The sequence below is a fragment of the Cavenderia fasciculata genome (genome assembly GCF_000203815.1).
Source record: "Cavenderia fasciculata unplaced genomic scaffold Scf_ET2XIPL01COFD4-5, whole genome shotgun sequence".
Classification (NCBI taxonomy): domain Eukaryota; phylum Evosea; class Eumycetozoa; order Acytosteliales; family Cavenderiaceae; genus Cavenderia; species Cavenderia fasciculata.
The window spans coordinates 2,313,108-2,330,245 of record NW_004457695.1 but is presented as its reverse complement, the minus strand read 5'-3'; the positions used below and the strand labels follow the sequence as shown (position 1 = coordinate 2,330,245).

The following is a 17,138-nucleotide window of genomic DNA, read 5'->3' as shown; positions in this document are numbered from 1 at the left end:
CTTCAATAGATTATTATTATTATTAATACTCTAGTAGTTTATGATATTCTAAACTCTTCCTTCAATGTGGAATCTTTTTTGGTAAAAGATACCAGTTGGCTTGTTGTTGATATCAGATCCAACAGTACCAGACCAGGTGTTACCGACGAGGTTGATGGTGTAGTAAACTTCGGTTCTATTGTTGATATTGACAAAAACATAGTTGTTGCCACTTGGATTGGTAGCTACTGATTTGAGTGATCCACATCCGTAGAAGTCTCCGAAAGTGTACCAAAGTCCACCTTTCAAACAAGTTATTAGCGTGATCTATTGCTTGCAGATGTGGACGAGCGAATATATATTCCAAATTGAAATAAATTCAAATATTCTTTTTCCGAATGGTATTGAGTTGTATTTTTTATTCGGTGCCAATGACATATAAATATACCGGTTCTTGGTCGACTGAGCTATAGGTAATTCATAGGCTCTGGATGGACAAGGGATAGGCCAAATGATGCCCGAACTATGAGAGAGCCTGTCTGAGATATCGACAGGGTCATGGGTTTCAGATGATGGATGAAACAAGGCCAAGGTCTGGGCTATTGTGGAAGGTCATGAAGGAGGTCTCAGCAATTTCTTATTCTGAATTCGACAGTAATAAAAGGAAATAAAGATAGTAATATATTAAATGAACAACTTTATGAAATAAAGAGGGGATAACGATAAAGACCAAGCTTGGTCAACACAAATAAGATTGGTGATGGATAAGATGGTGAATGATTTTAGTAGCCTTTGATCATAGGTAAGGAGATATGATCTTTGATTGCAATTCCTTATGATAAGCCATTGGTCATAGTTTCTGGCTGATGGATCGCGGGTGCCAATGAACGGTAGTTGGCATTATTAACAATAATAGTTAGATGAATCAATGTCGTGTGAGATAGGATTTTGATTAAAGGTGACCCTTCCAAAGAAAAAAAGGGTAAAATGAAACCAAGAGAAACTAACACCAAGCAGGACAAGCCAGCCATGTTGAATACATCTCGATAGAAAATAATATATTTAATTTGATTAAAAAAGACAAAATTTGGTGCACCATCGTGTTAATCATATAAACATATAATGGTGATATCCCAAGAGTAGAAAAAAGAAGTTTTTAAATCTAGATTATATTTTTCTATCAATTTAAAAGCAATCGATTGATTTTAATAATTATCCTTATATTATTATTCTTATTTTTATCTTATATTTTTTTTTGTTATTGATATTTTTTAAAGATAGCCAAAGTAAAGAGATATCTTCAATGATATGATATATATAATATACAACTACAATTATTAATAATTTCTTTCTAAATACAAATAGTTTTTATTTTGTTATGAAGTTTACTTGAAACATGGATCTATAGGTATAAGAAAATAAGGAAATGAATTAATTAATTTGTACTAGTATTGTTGATGATTTTGATTAAAGAGTTGTTGTGATATATGAGTGCGTGCGATACATACTAACTTGAGTCATAGCAAAATCGGTTCCCTGCCAATTTCCAGAGGCTGGGCTGCTACCAGACAAAGAGAATGAACTGTCGACGGTACCAGACATTGGGTAAAAGATACCAGTTGGCTTGTTGTTGATATAAGATCCAACAGTACCAGTCCAGGTGTTACCAGCGAGGTTGATGGTGTAATAAACTTCGGTTCTATTGTTGATATTGACAAAAACATAGTTGTTGCCACTTGGATTGGTAGCTACTGATCTGAGTGATCCACATCCGTAGAAGTCTCCAAACGTATACCATAAGCCATTCATGTTGTATGCTAAGAACATATATATATTATATTAGCACTGATATATTGATTGATTCTTAATCACTATAGGAAAAAAAAAAATACCTTGAGAGACCATAGCAAGAGCCAAAACCAAAAGAATTGTAGCAATAATCTTTGTCATTCTGTTTTTTTAATTAAAATAAATGTATCTGTATATGTATGTATGTATAATAAATAAACAACAACAACAACAATATCTATTAAAATGAAAGAAAAGGTGCTGAGGTCACCAACACACAACACTGGATGACGAACAATCATAAATTAAGCTCGATTGACCCGTTACAATTTTCGTCGTTTTTCTGGTCAAGTCGTCGCTCGATTTTTATAGAGTTCCCAAGTTTCGAGTTATTTACAACCTTTCTATGCCAAACCAGACCAAAAAACGACTAATGCTGATCACGAACCTAGTCTGTCTTTAAAAGTTTCCGACCTTTGATTAATTCCAAAGCACCTTGAAATTGTTTAATCTTTCTTTTTGCACACATCATCATCAACACTCTTTTTATTATAGATTAGTTTTCATTTATAAAATACATATACACATACATACAAATACACATAAGAAAATGAACAAGATTTTAGTTGTTGTTGTCCTTTTAATTTCAACCTTAGCTTTGGCTCAAGGATGTATGTAATAATAACATCGAGTGAGGGCCTCTCACTTTTTTTTTTTGTTTTCATGATATATTAATATATTTATTTTAAATAAATAATATTATTTATTCAATATATTCTAGTCACATTTAATGCTGAAGGTCAATGGATTAGATACCCAGATTCAACTCAATGTCAAAGCAAAGCTTTCAATATGACACTTTCAGCTGACAATACATCCTATGAAGCATACCTTTGGATTGGTGGAAAGCGTGGAATATTGATGTCCAACGTTACCATCGACCCAACCAACACTGTCATGTCTGGTAACTTTGCCCGTTACGACTACACATCCTACTATTTTGTCGAATGGACCACCTTTACTGCTAAAATAACCAATCAAGTATCCTACTACATGTCAATTGCTGCTAGTTCACGTTTCCAATCCAGCACCAACAACGTTGTAAAGACCGCCAACTTTTGTTAAATAAATAAATCAATCAATAAATCAATAAATCAATAACCTAATCTATTTAAATAGCCAATTAATTGTACTACCAACATATCCTACTTTTATTTGTTGTTTGTAATATTATTATTATTATTCTAAATATTATCTAAATTTGTTTGTTTTGTTTTTTGTTTTGTTTTGTTTTTTTAACAATATTTCTCCTTTCCAATATAATATTCATGATAAGTATCTTTTACAACTCTACCATGATTGGTTACACGTTGATCATTTGCATTGATTCTCCATGGTTTAAAGTAAGACCAATGGTAGAGATAGGCCTTGTTATTGTAAGTGTCTTCGACGTCGTCGCCAAACCAATGTGTTTCGCCCAATGCAAGCTCGGCATTGAGCAATCCATAGATACCTGGCAACATGAGATAATCTGGACGTTTGATGAAATAGTCGTTGAGAACATCCATATCCCAACCTCTGCTGGTCTCGGTTGCCTTGACCAATGCGTCAAATGTGTGTTGCGATGGCTTGAGTACCATGAGCAAACTGGTAAAGAATGGTTGGTTATCGAGCCAGTATGCACGTGGACTAGCCAATGTGCAGTCGGGTATAAAGAAGAGATGGTCGAGGTTTCTGAGGACGACAGTATCGGCATCCAAAAAGATGATACGGTCGTATTCCGTCAGAGTAAAGACATAAAACTTGTTGAGCGAGTCTCTCCACGTTGAGTCTTGGCCTGGGAATCGTGCCTGAATCGAAGAGTCGATGAATTTGTGTTTAATGTTGGTTAGCTTGTTGAGCTTGTTGGTAATGTGCGAGCCGGGCGTATAAGAGTTGGCTGTGATAAAGATAAACACGATATCATAGTCTGTCCATTGTCTTAGACGATGTGCAGTAGCTGCAGCAGCACAATAGTAAATATCATCAGTCACATAGAATGCATATGCCAATGCCTTGTTTGTAACATCCAATACTCTATCGTAATTACGAATACCCAAATTTGGTGATTTAAATTGATCAACTGACGCTTCCTCTTTTTCCTTTACTTTTTCTTCTTCTCCTTCTTCTCCTTCTTCTCCTTTTTTAATGTCTTGTTTATCTCTTTGGTCTTTAACTAGTGCTGCCAATCTATCTCTTTCTGCTTCTCTTTCTTTTAATTTGCTTTGTAGTTCTTCAATCAATCGTACTTGTTTCGTTTTACCTTGATAGTCTGTCGATGATTCACTTGAAGGACTCCAAGACAAATAAATGGTAAACGTTATGAATGTTATGACCGCAAGAATCAATAAAAATCTTTTCCTTTCTTTGTTCATTGTTAGAGAGGAGAAGTGTAACTATATCTGTTATCTAATACCGAGAAATAGATAATGAATAGAATATATATATATATAGAATAAAGAGAGACAAGGATGATGATGATGTGTCACAAACAATGATGGGGGGGGGGGGGGGGGGGGGGGCGAGTTTGTTTGTTTCAAGATAGGGACAAACCAACGTAATAATAAACAAAAAAAAAAAAAGAAATGACCTAAAATAGGTCGGTTGGTTACAATCAATGAAAATATCATCTACAAACAGCCGTGAAAACCGGACGAGACCTTTCTTTCGTGTCCTGAATCGAAAAGTTAAAAGAAAGAGGATACAACTTTTAGGCGATTTGTATTTATTAAACTAAAAGACATCTAATCAACTAAAGGTATCTCGTCATCATGCATATGATATCATAGGCTGCAATAGACTTGGTGAAGAGATTAGCATCTAGTAAACATAACATGTTTATACATTTATGTATGTAGGTATTATATGTTCAATTCTTTTTACTCTTTAGCAAAGGTTGACAAACCAACCAACACACTATTAAATGTGGGGGGGTTGTGAAGAATGATTTTCGTGGCAACGAAAAATAATGGAAAAACTTAACACACAACAAACACTACACTGCAGTATCATTTTTCCACCTTTTTCCCTACCCACATTTGTAAAGTAAACCTTTTTTATCTGATTTCCAATGAACTTTTGGAAGAGCTCCAATGACTAATTAAAGAATGTGTAATAATTATACACAAAATAAAAAATAAAGAGTTTTGGATGGCCATGAAACTTGTGTGTGTTTGTGTGTGGATGAGAATGAGAGTCAGAGAGAGAAGAGAGAGAGAGGTAAGTATACTTGCCAAAGACGGAATAGAAAAGATCTTTATGTATATATATTATATTTCAATAGAGAGATTATAGATTAGGTCAATATATATATATAAATATTTGAACAATCAATCATGAAATCATATTATAAATTTGTTCCAACTTCACCAACTTTTTCATCATCATCAACATATTCAAAATCAACAAAACAACAATATAGTATTAATAATAATAGTAATAATAATAAACAAAAAATAAATGATGATGTTAATAATAATAATAATAATGAAGGAATAATATCAAATTATTTACAAGATTTACCATTATTGGTAATTATGATATTTTATATTTATGCATGTCCATTTACAAAAGTTGAAGAAAGTTTTAATATTCAAGCAATCCATGATTTATTAAATCATGGTTCAAATATTGAAAATGTAACTCTTTATAATATAAATATAAATTAATTAATATTAATGAAATCAAAAATACTAATTAATTATTTAACTTTAGTTTGATCATTTAGAATTTCCAGGAGTTGTACCAAGATCATTTATTGGATCTTTATTTATTTCATTTTTATCTTACCCATTGGTTAGACTATCACAATTGTTTGGATTCACTAAATTGGCAGGTCTTTACATTTGTAGATTTGTTTTGGGAATGTCAAGTTTGGTTGCCATTTCTCATCTTCGTAGAACCATTGGAAAAGCATTTGGAAGTGATGTAGGATACTTTTTCTCACTAGTCACAATGTCTCAATTCCATTTTATTTTCTATTCCTCTCGTACTCTACCCAATACTTTTGCATTGATCCTTGTCATTTTTGCCTATTCTAAATGGTTGAAAAACAATAATACTGGAATGATTGTATTATTGTCAATGGCAATGTTTTTATTTCGTTCAGAGGTACTCATTTTGTCAGGTCCAATCATCTTTTCAAAACTTTTAAATCGTTCTCTAGCTTTTGGTCATTTTATCAAGATTGGAATCATTTCAGCCTCCATATGTATCATTTCAAGTATTATCATTGATTCATTATTTTGGAATCGTTTATTGTATCCAGAGTTGGAAGTATTTCTTTTCAATACTTTGGAAAACAAGAGTTCGGAATGGGGTGTACTTCCATTTGGTTGGTACTTTAAATCTGCTATTCCCAAATCACTCCTTCTTTGGTCACTCTTTTTCATTCCAGCTCTGTCATTTACCAAACAAAGACAAATCATTCTTCCCTATCTCCTCCCAATTGTATCATTCATCTTTATCTATTCTTTTCTACCACACAAAGAATTAAGATTTATTCTCTACGTTGTACCAATTTTTAATTTAACCATTTCAATTGGTATTAAATCATTGTATGTATAGATAGATAGATTGTATTTTAAAAAGTTCAACTATAGTTGATTAATCTTTTTTTTTGTTATTGTTGTTTTAGATTCACAAAATTACAAAAATATAAATTAATATTATGGACTGGATTGATGGGATTATTATTTATTAATTTAATAATATCTATGGGATTCCTTTATGTATCATCAAAGAATTATAGTGGTGGTGATATATTCACTAAACTTCATTCAACCAATTTACAACTACAACCATTGTATCAACAACAACAACAACAGAATCAACAGAATCAAGAAAACCACAATCATATTTTAAATTATTCAAACTTTACAAATAATATGAAATTATTACAAACAACAACAACCACTACTACTATTAAAAAGAAAGAATCATTATCAATTCATATTGATAATTTGGCAGCAATGTCTGGAGTTTCAAGATTTGGTGAATTGAATTCAAACTACAAGTATTCCAAACAAGAATATGAAGTTCAATTTAAAGATTATGATGTTTTAGTTACACCTTTTAAAGAGGAAATGACATTACAAGGATTTAAAGTATCTGATTGGGTAAATGGATTTAGTCACATTACCATTTCAAAATCATTTCCTTTTATTTCAATCATTGAAGAACCTACCTTGTATATAATGACAAACAACAATAACAATCCTACTCTAATCCAATAAAAGATCAAGACCACCAACCATTTTCTGATTGGAGTATTCTAAAGTATCCGATGATTATTCTACAATGATTGTGAAAAAGTGAGTGGTAGTGGGAAAGGAGGAGAGAGATTACATACAATGTGAATAGGGAGAAGGGTAGAGTGTAGTGATTGATGGAGTAAAAAACAATATATATTCATACTCTTTGGGGGTACATACGAAAATAGAAAAGGAGTGGTATACAATCAATCACTCCATCACTACTCGATCCTCTTTCACACACCTAGTTTATTTTTTCCAAAAGGTGGGTGGAAGGAGGGGAGTGATCCCAAACATCATGTATATTTTTATCGACGAATACGATCCATTGATTGATTATGCGTGAGGAGATAGATAGACATAGTGAGTGAGAACCCTTGCATTCCCTACTCTCACATCACTGTATACTGATTTTTTTTGGTTTGGATTCTTTTCTGTATTTGTATATATGTGTGTATGTGTGGTTATGGTTATGATTGTTGATGTGTTTAAAATGTTGTGTGATCACATTTATATTTAAACCAACAACAACAACAATAACAATAACAATAACAACAACAACAACAACAACATCAACTATTTTACATTCATATTTTATCTCTTGCACCATATTTTATTTATCCAAAATACAAAACCATAAAACAGTAAGATATCCATTAGAGGCATTCACATTATTTATTATATTCATCCATAATCTATTTTGGAATATTTATACCCAATACAATAATCACATTTCATTTTGTTTCAAAGGTGTGATTACTAAAAAAGAAATAATACATTTACATTTATATATATTGTTGGGATCCTAAAAATAGATAGAAATCAACAATCAACAATCACAATTACAATTATTTCTTTTTTTCTTTTCCACTTGTAACAGAATTATTAAATTAACAAAATTATTTATTTATTTATTTATTATTATTATTTAATTAATCAGTAGTATAGATAGATAGATAGAGAATATTTTATAATAATATCATATTTACGAAAATGAAAATACTATTAAATATAATAATAATTTCAATAGTACTTTTTATAAGTACATCAATGGGATTGACATTAAAAGGAGATATTTCAACAACAAGTAATTGGGTATTTATCGATAAATTTTGTATAAGTGATGATGGTGCAACGGTATCACTCAATGTAGACTTTGGAACTTCGAGAACCACCAAACTACTGTTGTACTCTGACTCTCCCAAGAATTGGGGTAAAGTCCAATCACGTGACCTTTCATGCTACGAAAAGATCGGTGCTGCCAGCACTGTCATTGGATGGAACTCGACTCTCCTCGGAAGAGTGGTTCCAGTCAACCAGCAACGTGATCGTTGGTGGTACGTTGCCTTTGCCAACTGCGAGAGAATCCCAACATCTGTCATCGCACCACAAATCAACATCTCTTCCTACGAAATCGTATTCAAGAATCAAGGGGATGGATTCGATCGTGCCATCAGTGCCGATCAACACGGTATCCCCCAAACTCAACTATTCTTTTTCATCTTTTATCTCATGATGTTGATTTGTGTCGCCATTAATATTCTATTCTTGTGGCGTCGTCAATTAGAGTCTTCAGTCATGAGACTATTCTTTGTCGTTGTTTTAATCAAGGCATTTGGTTTATTCATCTCTTTAATTTATTGGGGTATCTATTTGAAAGAAGATCATGGTAATAATCAAATTTATGTTGCTGGTTTTAGTAAGTTGAACAATAAACAAACAAACAAACAAACAAAAGAAATGGAACTAACATTTGGAAAAATGACTAACTTTGTATTTTTTTTTTCTATTTCTTTTTCTTTTTAGCATTTGATGTAATTTCAAGAGCATTCTTTATATTAGTATTATTATTATTGGCACAAGGATGGACCATTTCACATCACTATGGATCAGTTGTATCAAGAGCTGTTAGTGCAATTATTTTTGTTTGTTTCTTGATTGCCAGTGTTTGTATCTATCTCGTGCCAAACGCCACTTACATGCCATTAAAGACCTACGTATTCTACTATGACACTGTACCAGGATACATTCTATTAGCCATGTTCCTTTGTATCTTTGGATGGTTCCTTTGCACTGTATGTCGTTCATCGTCCAAGCACAACCACGATATTCTCAAGAAACGTTTCTTCCAAACCATCGCAGCTGTTTTCAGCTTTTGGTTCATCTTGTTGCCAGTTGTCATTATCACATCACACTTCCTCAACAACTGGGTCCGTTGTCGTGCAGTCACCATTTTCAGTCTTGTTATCGATGCTGTCTTTTACATTATCCTTACCGTCCTCTTCCGTGGCAGCAAGTCCAATTCATGGGTACATGTTATCAACCTTGACCAAAACTCCAAAGGTATTAAATTAGAAGATAAGGATATTCCACAACAACAAGAAGAACAAGAAAAATAATAATAATAATAATAACAATAATATCTCAGCGACCAATAATACATACATACATACATACAACTAAAATGACAAATAATAATAACAACCATATTTTATATCCTTTTTTGTGTAACCGTTTCTAAAAATAAATCCAAAATCTATACAAAATGTAAATGTAATTATTGTTTCCAGGTCATTGGATGGATGATGGATGGAGTTGATCTTACTTTTTTTATTTATTTATTTCATTGTACAATATTATTTACCAAGATCTCACCTCTCTCTCTATCTAGGCTTATCTATAGAAGAATTGGTGTAATTATTATTATTATTATTATTATTTTTTTGTTTAAAACTATTATTATTATTTATATTGATATAATTTTAATCTCTTTCAGCCAATTTAGTCAATTGACTATCGATTTCAGATTCTGTTAATAAAGTAAACTTTCTCTTTTCCATTGTACAAATACCAATTTCAATATCGCTAGCCTTCAAATCTGCACCCAAAACATTTTGTAAAGTCGAAATGGCAAGTTGAATGGTTTCATCTTGTGTAAGTTGTGGATTTGATTTAAATTTCTTTTCAAGAAAGTTGGTAGCTTCTTGTTCTTTTTCACCAGCACCTGTAGCCTTGTATCCAAAATAGGCTCCTGATGGATCCATCTTGAATAATTGAGGTCCCAAATCATCATCAATACCAATAAGAATCATTGCTAAATTAAAAAAACAAATAAAATGATTAATACACACAAATACGTCATATGTAGTTGTATATATATATATATATTTATATTTTAGACTTACAAACACCCAATGGTCTAGCTGAAGCATGTTGAGTTGATAATTGAGCATAATCAGCTACCTTTTTAGCCATAAAGTTTGGTTGAATTTGGTAACCAAATTTATGATGGAAAGCAGCTGCGTCTTGTCTTGCTCTGCTTACATGTAATTTAGCATCAGCTAAACAAATAAATAAATAGTAAGTAAATGAACATATTTAAATGTCTATCTATCTATCTATACATACGAACAATTCCAGTTTCAATGCAACCAATATAATCTGTAATCTTATAAATTGAAGTAACTGTTGATGGGTCGATTAATTTATCCTATTATTATGAATGAGTGAATGAATTGAATACTGTTAGCTATATATATATCTACTATCTATGTCTGTGTTTACATACTGGGATCTTCTTTTGACCTGCAACAACTACACATTCTTTACCACGAATACCAATTGAAGTTAAACCTCCAGACTTGATAGCCTTGAATGCATATTCTATAAAGTAGATATAGATATAAATATATATATATACACATATATAAAAGAGTATAATGAATTAGATTCTGGTTATCTTCTCATCTGTGTTTACTTTCACTATCGAGATTACATACCAACTTGATATAACTTTCCTTGTGGTGAGAAAACGATACTCATATCGTAACCTGCGGTACCTGCTCTGCTGCCCATCTTCTTTCTTTCTTTCTTTTAATATATATGTACGAACAATCAACAAAGGTTTTGTTAATGATTTAATTTGGGGGTGATGATCATCACAAAAAATATTAATTTTTTTTTTAATTATTTTTTTATTGAACTTCACCAAACCAGTAAACACACTTGAAGCATGCTACTAAAATTACTCTCTTTGTTCAACTTTACTAATAATAATTATGAATAAGAATATGAATATGAATAATATTAAAGAGACACAAGACAACAAGAATACATTGATCAACCATCTAAAGAATGGAATCATTGAACTTGAAAATGATATTGTCGACTATCACAACAAACATTCAATCGATGGTGAAGTCAGACAAACTTTGATACATAAATTACATGATTTAAACGTATTACAATAATATAATATTATATTCTCTCTCCTCTCCCTCTCTCTTTTTTTCTTCTTAACTATCTATCTCCATCTCTCTCTCTATCTCTCTGTTTATTTAGGTTGAAAATAAACAATTGGAAAAAAGTAATCAAATACAATTGGAAGAGTTGGAAACTTTAAAGTCAAGAATGGAATTACAAGATAAATATTTGAATGAGTATAAATCAAATTATATTAGAGTTGAAGGTCAAATCAATCAAATCAAGAATCAATATACTCTTTTAAAGGATTCTTGTAAGATTTTTTTTTTTTTGCTCATTGTGTAAGATTGTTAATAATTTTTTTTTTTGTATTGTTTAAAGATGGTAAATTGAATCAACACTTTTTAGATAAAGAGAATGAAAAGACAAAATACCTACAAACAATTGATGAATTGTCAATGATCACTATGAACCTAAAGAATGAAAAACAAAACTGGGAACTTGAAAAAAAGGAATTGGATAAAACAATCCAAACACAATCATCAACCATTGAAGAAAAGGATGATGAATTAAAGAAATCAATTGATTATGTTGAATTGTATAGAAATGAGTTAATTAAATTGGAAAATGAAAAAAATGTAAGAAACTTGACAGCAGTAATATGACCAAACAAACATAAAATGATAGTATTAATAACCATTTTCATTCTATAGGAATTAATTAGATTATTAGATTCAAATATTAGATCACAAATTGATCATCAACATGTTGGAAATCATCATAGAGATATGAATTAATTAATTAATTAATATTATTTTTTTATTTTTTTTTCAAAGTCCAAAAAAAGACGAAAGATTCTGATGTTGATCTTATTGTTTATTTATTTGTTTGTTATTTAAAAAGAGAGATATATTTATATATTCATTTTTACATTAGATGTCTAATAATAAGAAATCAAATAATAAATATAAAAAGAATGTAAAGCAATTTGAAGAAGAGGACGAGGACAATGTATCACCTGCATCCTATTCATTTTGGGAGGTGTTTTATGAAAGCGGTGAAGGTAAAGGTGACGTCTATGAATGGTACGTCGACTATAGTCATATAAGAGATCATCTTCTCAATAATATGATTACACCTTATTATCAACTACAACAACAACAACAGAATAGTAATAGTAATAGAAACAATAGTTTAGAATTACTTCATGTTGGATGTGGGAATAGTTTATTGGCAGAGGAATTGATTGTTGAATTGGATAAAAACATCGATGCCAAGATACTTAATATTGACGTTTGCAACAATGCCATCGAACGAATGCAACAACGTATGGCCACCAAGATCACCAACACACGTATCAAGAATGGGTTAGAGTATCGTGTTGGCGATGCCACCAACACTGGTATTGCCAACGACACTTATGACGGTATCATCGACAAGGGTACCGTAGACGCCCTCCTATCAACACTCGACCTTGAAGTAGGCGACAATCAAATGGTCAAGAAACTGTTACGCGAAATGTATAGAGTACTCAAACCCGGCGGCTTCCTCCTCGTCGTCAGTCGAAACACCTGCGCAGAGCCATACTTTTATATGGATGACCAAGCCGAATGGTCCGTCCAAATCCAAGAACTACAAGTCTCCAAACAAAGCGACAGCACCACCACCAAAAAGTCATCAAGTAAAGCACCACCCATGAAACAAATCAATTATCTCTATAGTGCTAGTAAACCCACCTCTGCCAATACCAATACCACCACAAACTAAACTAAACTAAACTAAACTAAACTAAACTAAACTAAACTAAACTAAACTAAGGGCTCATCTCTCAAATTCTCGAATCATCGTAGGTGATCCAACCCTTGTAATACACACGAAAACTCGTAGACTCGAAAAACCCACACAACCAACAGTTTTTGTGACACCTTTCACCAAAAAAAAATAAAATAAAAATTGGTGCATCAAACGTATCATTCTTACCCACCTGTTACACTCAAACCAAACTCGGACAAGCTTAGAGTTAGAGAGTGTGGTACACCAACTTATCCTTATCCTTTTGATCTTCTGATTCTCTAATTATGTAACATCATAACAAACATTAAACTTTGTTTCTTTTATTACCTTATTATTTATTTATTTACCTTTTTGTGTGTGCACACAGAACTCACAAAACTCGGCTTCGTCGATTAGTTAGCAGTTTTACCTTTTTCGAACCGAAATTTAAATTAAATTGAGACTTTTTTGGGGTTTCAGAGAGCTCTCTATCGACATCCAAACAAACAGACAAACTGACCTATTGTACCACCACATCATAACACATATCTTGGAACCCATCCCCCAATTCATTCATTCACTTATTCATTCATTCAAATAACTCGAGTACACAAAAGCAACGAAATAATCACAAGACAAGAGATTAGTAGTAATATCAGTAATAGTAGTATAGTAGATTCTAGAACAAGTGGTAGGTTATCATAAACATAAACATAAACATAGATATTAATTAATTAGAGCAATAGAATACAAAGATATTAATTAATTCTACTTTGTCCGTCCGTCCATCATCATCATCATCACTTCTTCTTCTTCTAAACTACTTTGTCTCGTTTCAGATAATCAACACACCACCCTCCGGAGAACGTTCTCAAAACACAAACAAATCAAGGACAAGAACATTCAATAGAGCAGAAAATATATAACATACATAACGGACGGATAGATAGATATAATAATAATAATAATAATAATAATAATAATAAGAGTTTATGAATGTAATAGAGTTGTAACAAAAAAGAGTCAACTTTTTATCAATATCATTCAGATCCTCTTCCTCCTCTAATAATAATAATAGAATCATATATATATATATATTGATAGATGGAGAGGAGGAATATATTTAGTTTACTATTACTATTCTTTGGTGTATTATTACTATTACAAGCATTGTCGGTCGATGCCAAAAAAGAAAAGGAATCAACAACGAAAAAGACATATACGACGACGGGACAATATCATCATCGTCATCATCAAGACCTAAATCAACAACAAGTGAATGATGTCATTCAATCGACTATAGACAAATATACAAAGAGATTGTTAGAGGATAAAGTCTTTTTGAATTTTAAAGAAATCCTAGAACAACAACAGCAGGACAATAATAATAATAATAATAATAATAACGATGATACAAAACAACAAAAAGAACAAGAACACAAACATGACCATAAATGTTCACATGATAGTAATGCAAATTCACATGTCGATAACATAATCAAGAGAATTTATGATAATCTTAATAATCCTCCAGATTCTTTTGAAAACCAACAAAACCAACCGATGCAACAACAACAAGAACAACTAGAACAACAAAAACTACAATTTACAAACACGACGACTAAAAAGACATTGGAGAAACTATTCCTTTCCAATAGTTCAACTGTCCAACATCTTCTTTCAAGTGACAGTTTATTTCAATCATGTTATGATATTTCCGAATTATCAAAAACTATTCCTATCTTTGTCAATACCAATAATCGACATATCATATATAATAATACTTTAAATAATAATAATAATAATAATAATAATAATAATAATAATACTTTTTCAAATTCAACTTCTTCATCTTCCAATTCTTCATCTTCTTCTTCTTCTTCTCCAACTTTACAATCTAGGCAAAATAATAATAATAATAATAATAATACTTTAACTTCAACAACTAAACAATCATTACCATCTGGATGTTATCCAAGAAATTATAATCCATTTCCAACAAATCCAACAACCTTTCCATTACCTACTGGTGACAGTGAATATGATGATAGTGGATATCAGTCACTACGTCTTCAGTATAATACATCCTATTTAAACACTTCTGTGGCATGTGGGTCACAGTGCACTTATCCGGGCGAAGTTATTGTGCTCGATTCATATTTGGGGTGTCCCAACACTACCTGTCTATACTTGTGTCGTGAAGCCGATGTCGTGACACCTGCATTTGTACAATATTTTTCACATCACGTTTTACCAGCCACCGCAGAGATTGTAGGTAGTTTTGTAAAGATTCCATATAGAGATGGTCCCCTCCTCATACCCAACGTCAATTGGAATGGAGCTGGCGGGGGGAAATGCGGCAACATATCACTGCCTTTTTACATGTCACAGGGTAGTAATGCTGGTGTGCCCAACACGGATCTATTGATCTATGTCACCGCACGACCACAGACTGTCGCCATTGCATTTGGCATGCCATGTGCATTTGATTGGTATGGAGGTGATTCTGACAGGACTACTGACGGTATGTTGGGACGTCCACTCGTTGGTTTCATCAATTTTGCACCATCCTATTTCAGAGATGCACCAGTGGGCAATGCCAACAAGACAAACTTTTTCTTTCAACGAGCTGTACAGACTGCTCTTCACGAAACCATACATGTATTGGGGTTCTCTTCGGCACTCTATAACCTTTTCCTCGACCCTGACGGACAAAAACATGACATGCCCGTCGTCAACTCGTCACTTCGCGGTGTCAACCCTTTCAATGACACTGTCACCAAAGCCGTCCGTAAAATCTCTACTCCTCAAGTTGTCAAAATTGCCAGAAAACATTTTGATTGTCCATATCTTGATGGTGTTGAATTGGAAGATTGTAATAATACAAATACTGATTGTAAGAGTCGAGTCAAACAAAACAAAACAAAAATATCATCCATTTTTACTAACTATAACATATATATATACATTTAGGTTCACATTGGGAATCAAGAATAGCATATACTGAAATCATGACATCAGATAGTTCATTAACAATGACATTGTCAGTTTTAACGTTGGCACTTTTACAAGACATGGGATGGTATTATATAAATCCGTCCTATGCCCAAGAGTTTTTATGGGGGAAGGGTGAAGGATGTAATTTTGTTTATGGACGATGCGAACACATAAGGCTTGGCGAGAGAGACAATGGAGGTTATTTTTGCAATTCACCAAATAATATGGGGTGCACCCCTGATCGAAGAGGAATGTCCAACTGCAACATCAAATATTATGACGACTTGCAACCATATCAAATGCATTTACAAGATAAATTTGCAGGTGGTCCACAAAATGCCGACTATTGTCCATTCTACCAACTTCCTGCAGCTCTTAGCAACAACACTGGTAATCTTTGCACATTAAATGGTGGAATGTCATCAAGATGTTTTTTACAACTATCTCGTGATAAATATATTTCAACTCCTAGTTGTTTTGAACACAAGTATGAAATTAAAATGAAAAAAAAAGAAATTAGATAAAAAATAATATATATATTAACAATCTTTTCTCTATTTATTTTTTTAGATGTTTAGAAAATGGAACATTGGAAATTCAAGTAAATCATGAGAATATGACATGTGGAGTAGTATGTCCAAAAGAAGGAGGAGAGATATGGGTTTCATCACTTGGTTCTTTTATTTTATGTCCACCATCCAATTTTCTATGCAAGACGATCGAGTTGAATGTCATACGACCGACTGGCTACTATAGTCCCAAACAACCAATTCCATTTTACAAAGAGAAAAAGTTTTGGGTACCATTGGCAGCCGCTGGAGGTTTACTCGTCATTGGATCAGCTGTTGGTGTTATAGTTTACAAGAAATTGTTTTCTAAAAAATCAGTTGCTAGACGTGCTGCTACATCTTCAGATATCAAAATGAAAAAGTTAAAATCAAAAGAAAAGATCGACCCATAGGCATTTAAATAAATAAATAAACCAACATGATGTATAGATAGGTTCACCAATACCAATATTTATTGATCAACACGAATCCCAGTATCTTGGGCAAAAGAACAATGATAATATCAGATATTTACCTTTTAATCCAGAATTTTTTTAGA

General features: G+C 32.3%; 7 protein-coding genes across 7 annotated transcripts; 4 read left to right on the top strand and 3 right to left on the bottom strand.

Annotated features, from left to right (window-relative positions):
- Positions 1 to 48: 48 nt before the first annotated feature.
- DFA_08506 (uncharacterized protein) lies at positions 49 to 1,929 on the bottom strand (the record flags this gene model as incomplete). The annotated part of the gene is made up of 3 exons (XM_004355941.1): positions 49 to 281; positions 1,488 to 1,796; positions 1,872 to 1,929. The coding sequence occupies 3 exons, from the start codon at positions 1,927 to 1,929 to the stop codon at positions 49 to 51; spliced, it is 600 nt and encodes a 199-aa protein (XP_004355994.1).
- Positions 1,930 to 2,377: 448 nt separating this feature from the next.
- DFA_08505 (uncharacterized protein) lies at positions 2,378 to 2,892 on the top strand (the record flags this gene model as incomplete). Its single annotated transcript, XM_004355940.1, has 2 exons — positions 2,378 to 2,438; positions 2,549 to 2,892. The coding sequence occupies 2 exons, from the start codon at positions 2,378 to 2,380 to the stop codon at positions 2,890 to 2,892; spliced, it is 405 nt and encodes a 134-aa protein (XP_004355993.1).
- A 170-nt stretch (positions 2,893 to 3,062) lies between these two features.
- On the bottom strand, positions 3,063 to 4,181 carry DFA_08504 (uncharacterized protein; the record flags this gene model as incomplete). Its single annotated transcript, XM_004355939.1, has 1 exon — positions 3,063 to 4,181. One exon carries the CDS (start codon positions 4,179 to 4,181, stop codon positions 3,063 to 3,065), a length of 1,119 nt encoding a protein of 372 aa, XP_004355992.1.
- Positions 4,182 to 5,141: 960 nt separating this feature from the next.
- Positions 5,142 to 9,457, top strand: alg12 (glycosyltransferase; the record flags this gene model as incomplete). The annotated part of the gene is made up of 5 exons (XM_004355938.1): positions 5,142 to 5,444; positions 5,521 to 6,362; positions 6,443 to 6,994; positions 8,102 to 8,757; positions 8,865 to 9,457. 5 exons carry the CDS (start codon positions 5,142 to 5,144, stop codon positions 9,455 to 9,457), a joined length of 2,946 nt encoding a protein of 981 aa, XP_004355991.1.
- Positions 9,458 to 9,820: 363 nt separating this feature from the next.
- psmA6 (proteasome subunit alpha type 6) lies at positions 9,821 to 10,913 on the bottom strand (the record flags this gene model as incomplete). Its single annotated transcript, XM_004355937.1, has 5 exons — positions 9,821 to 10,152; positions 10,244 to 10,399; positions 10,467 to 10,548; positions 10,627 to 10,721; positions 10,838 to 10,913. The coding sequence occupies 5 exons, from the start codon at positions 10,911 to 10,913 to the stop codon at positions 9,821 to 9,823; spliced, it is 741 nt and encodes a 246-aa protein (XP_004355990.1).
- A 203-nt stretch (positions 10,914 to 11,116) lies between these two features.
- Positions 11,117 to 13,028, top strand: DFA_08501 (uncharacterized protein; the record flags this gene model as incomplete). The annotated part of the gene is made up of 5 exons (XM_004355936.1): positions 11,117 to 11,296; positions 11,400 to 11,574; positions 11,643 to 11,899; positions 11,975 to 12,028; positions 12,198 to 13,028. The coding sequence occupies 5 exons, from the start codon at positions 11,117 to 11,119 to the stop codon at positions 13,026 to 13,028; spliced, it is 1,497 nt and encodes a 498-aa protein (XP_004355989.1).
- Positions 13,029 to 14,138: 1,110 nt separating this feature from the next.
- Positions 14,139 to 16,992, top strand: DFA_08500 (uncharacterized protein; the record flags this gene model as incomplete). The annotated part of the gene is made up of 4 exons (XM_004355935.1): positions 14,139 to 15,305; positions 15,426 to 15,930; positions 16,008 to 16,518; positions 16,602 to 16,992. The coding sequence occupies 4 exons, from the start codon at positions 14,139 to 14,141 to the stop codon at positions 16,990 to 16,992; spliced, it is 2,574 nt and encodes an 857-aa protein (XP_004355988.1).
- Positions 16,993 to 17,138: the final 146 nt, after the last annotated feature.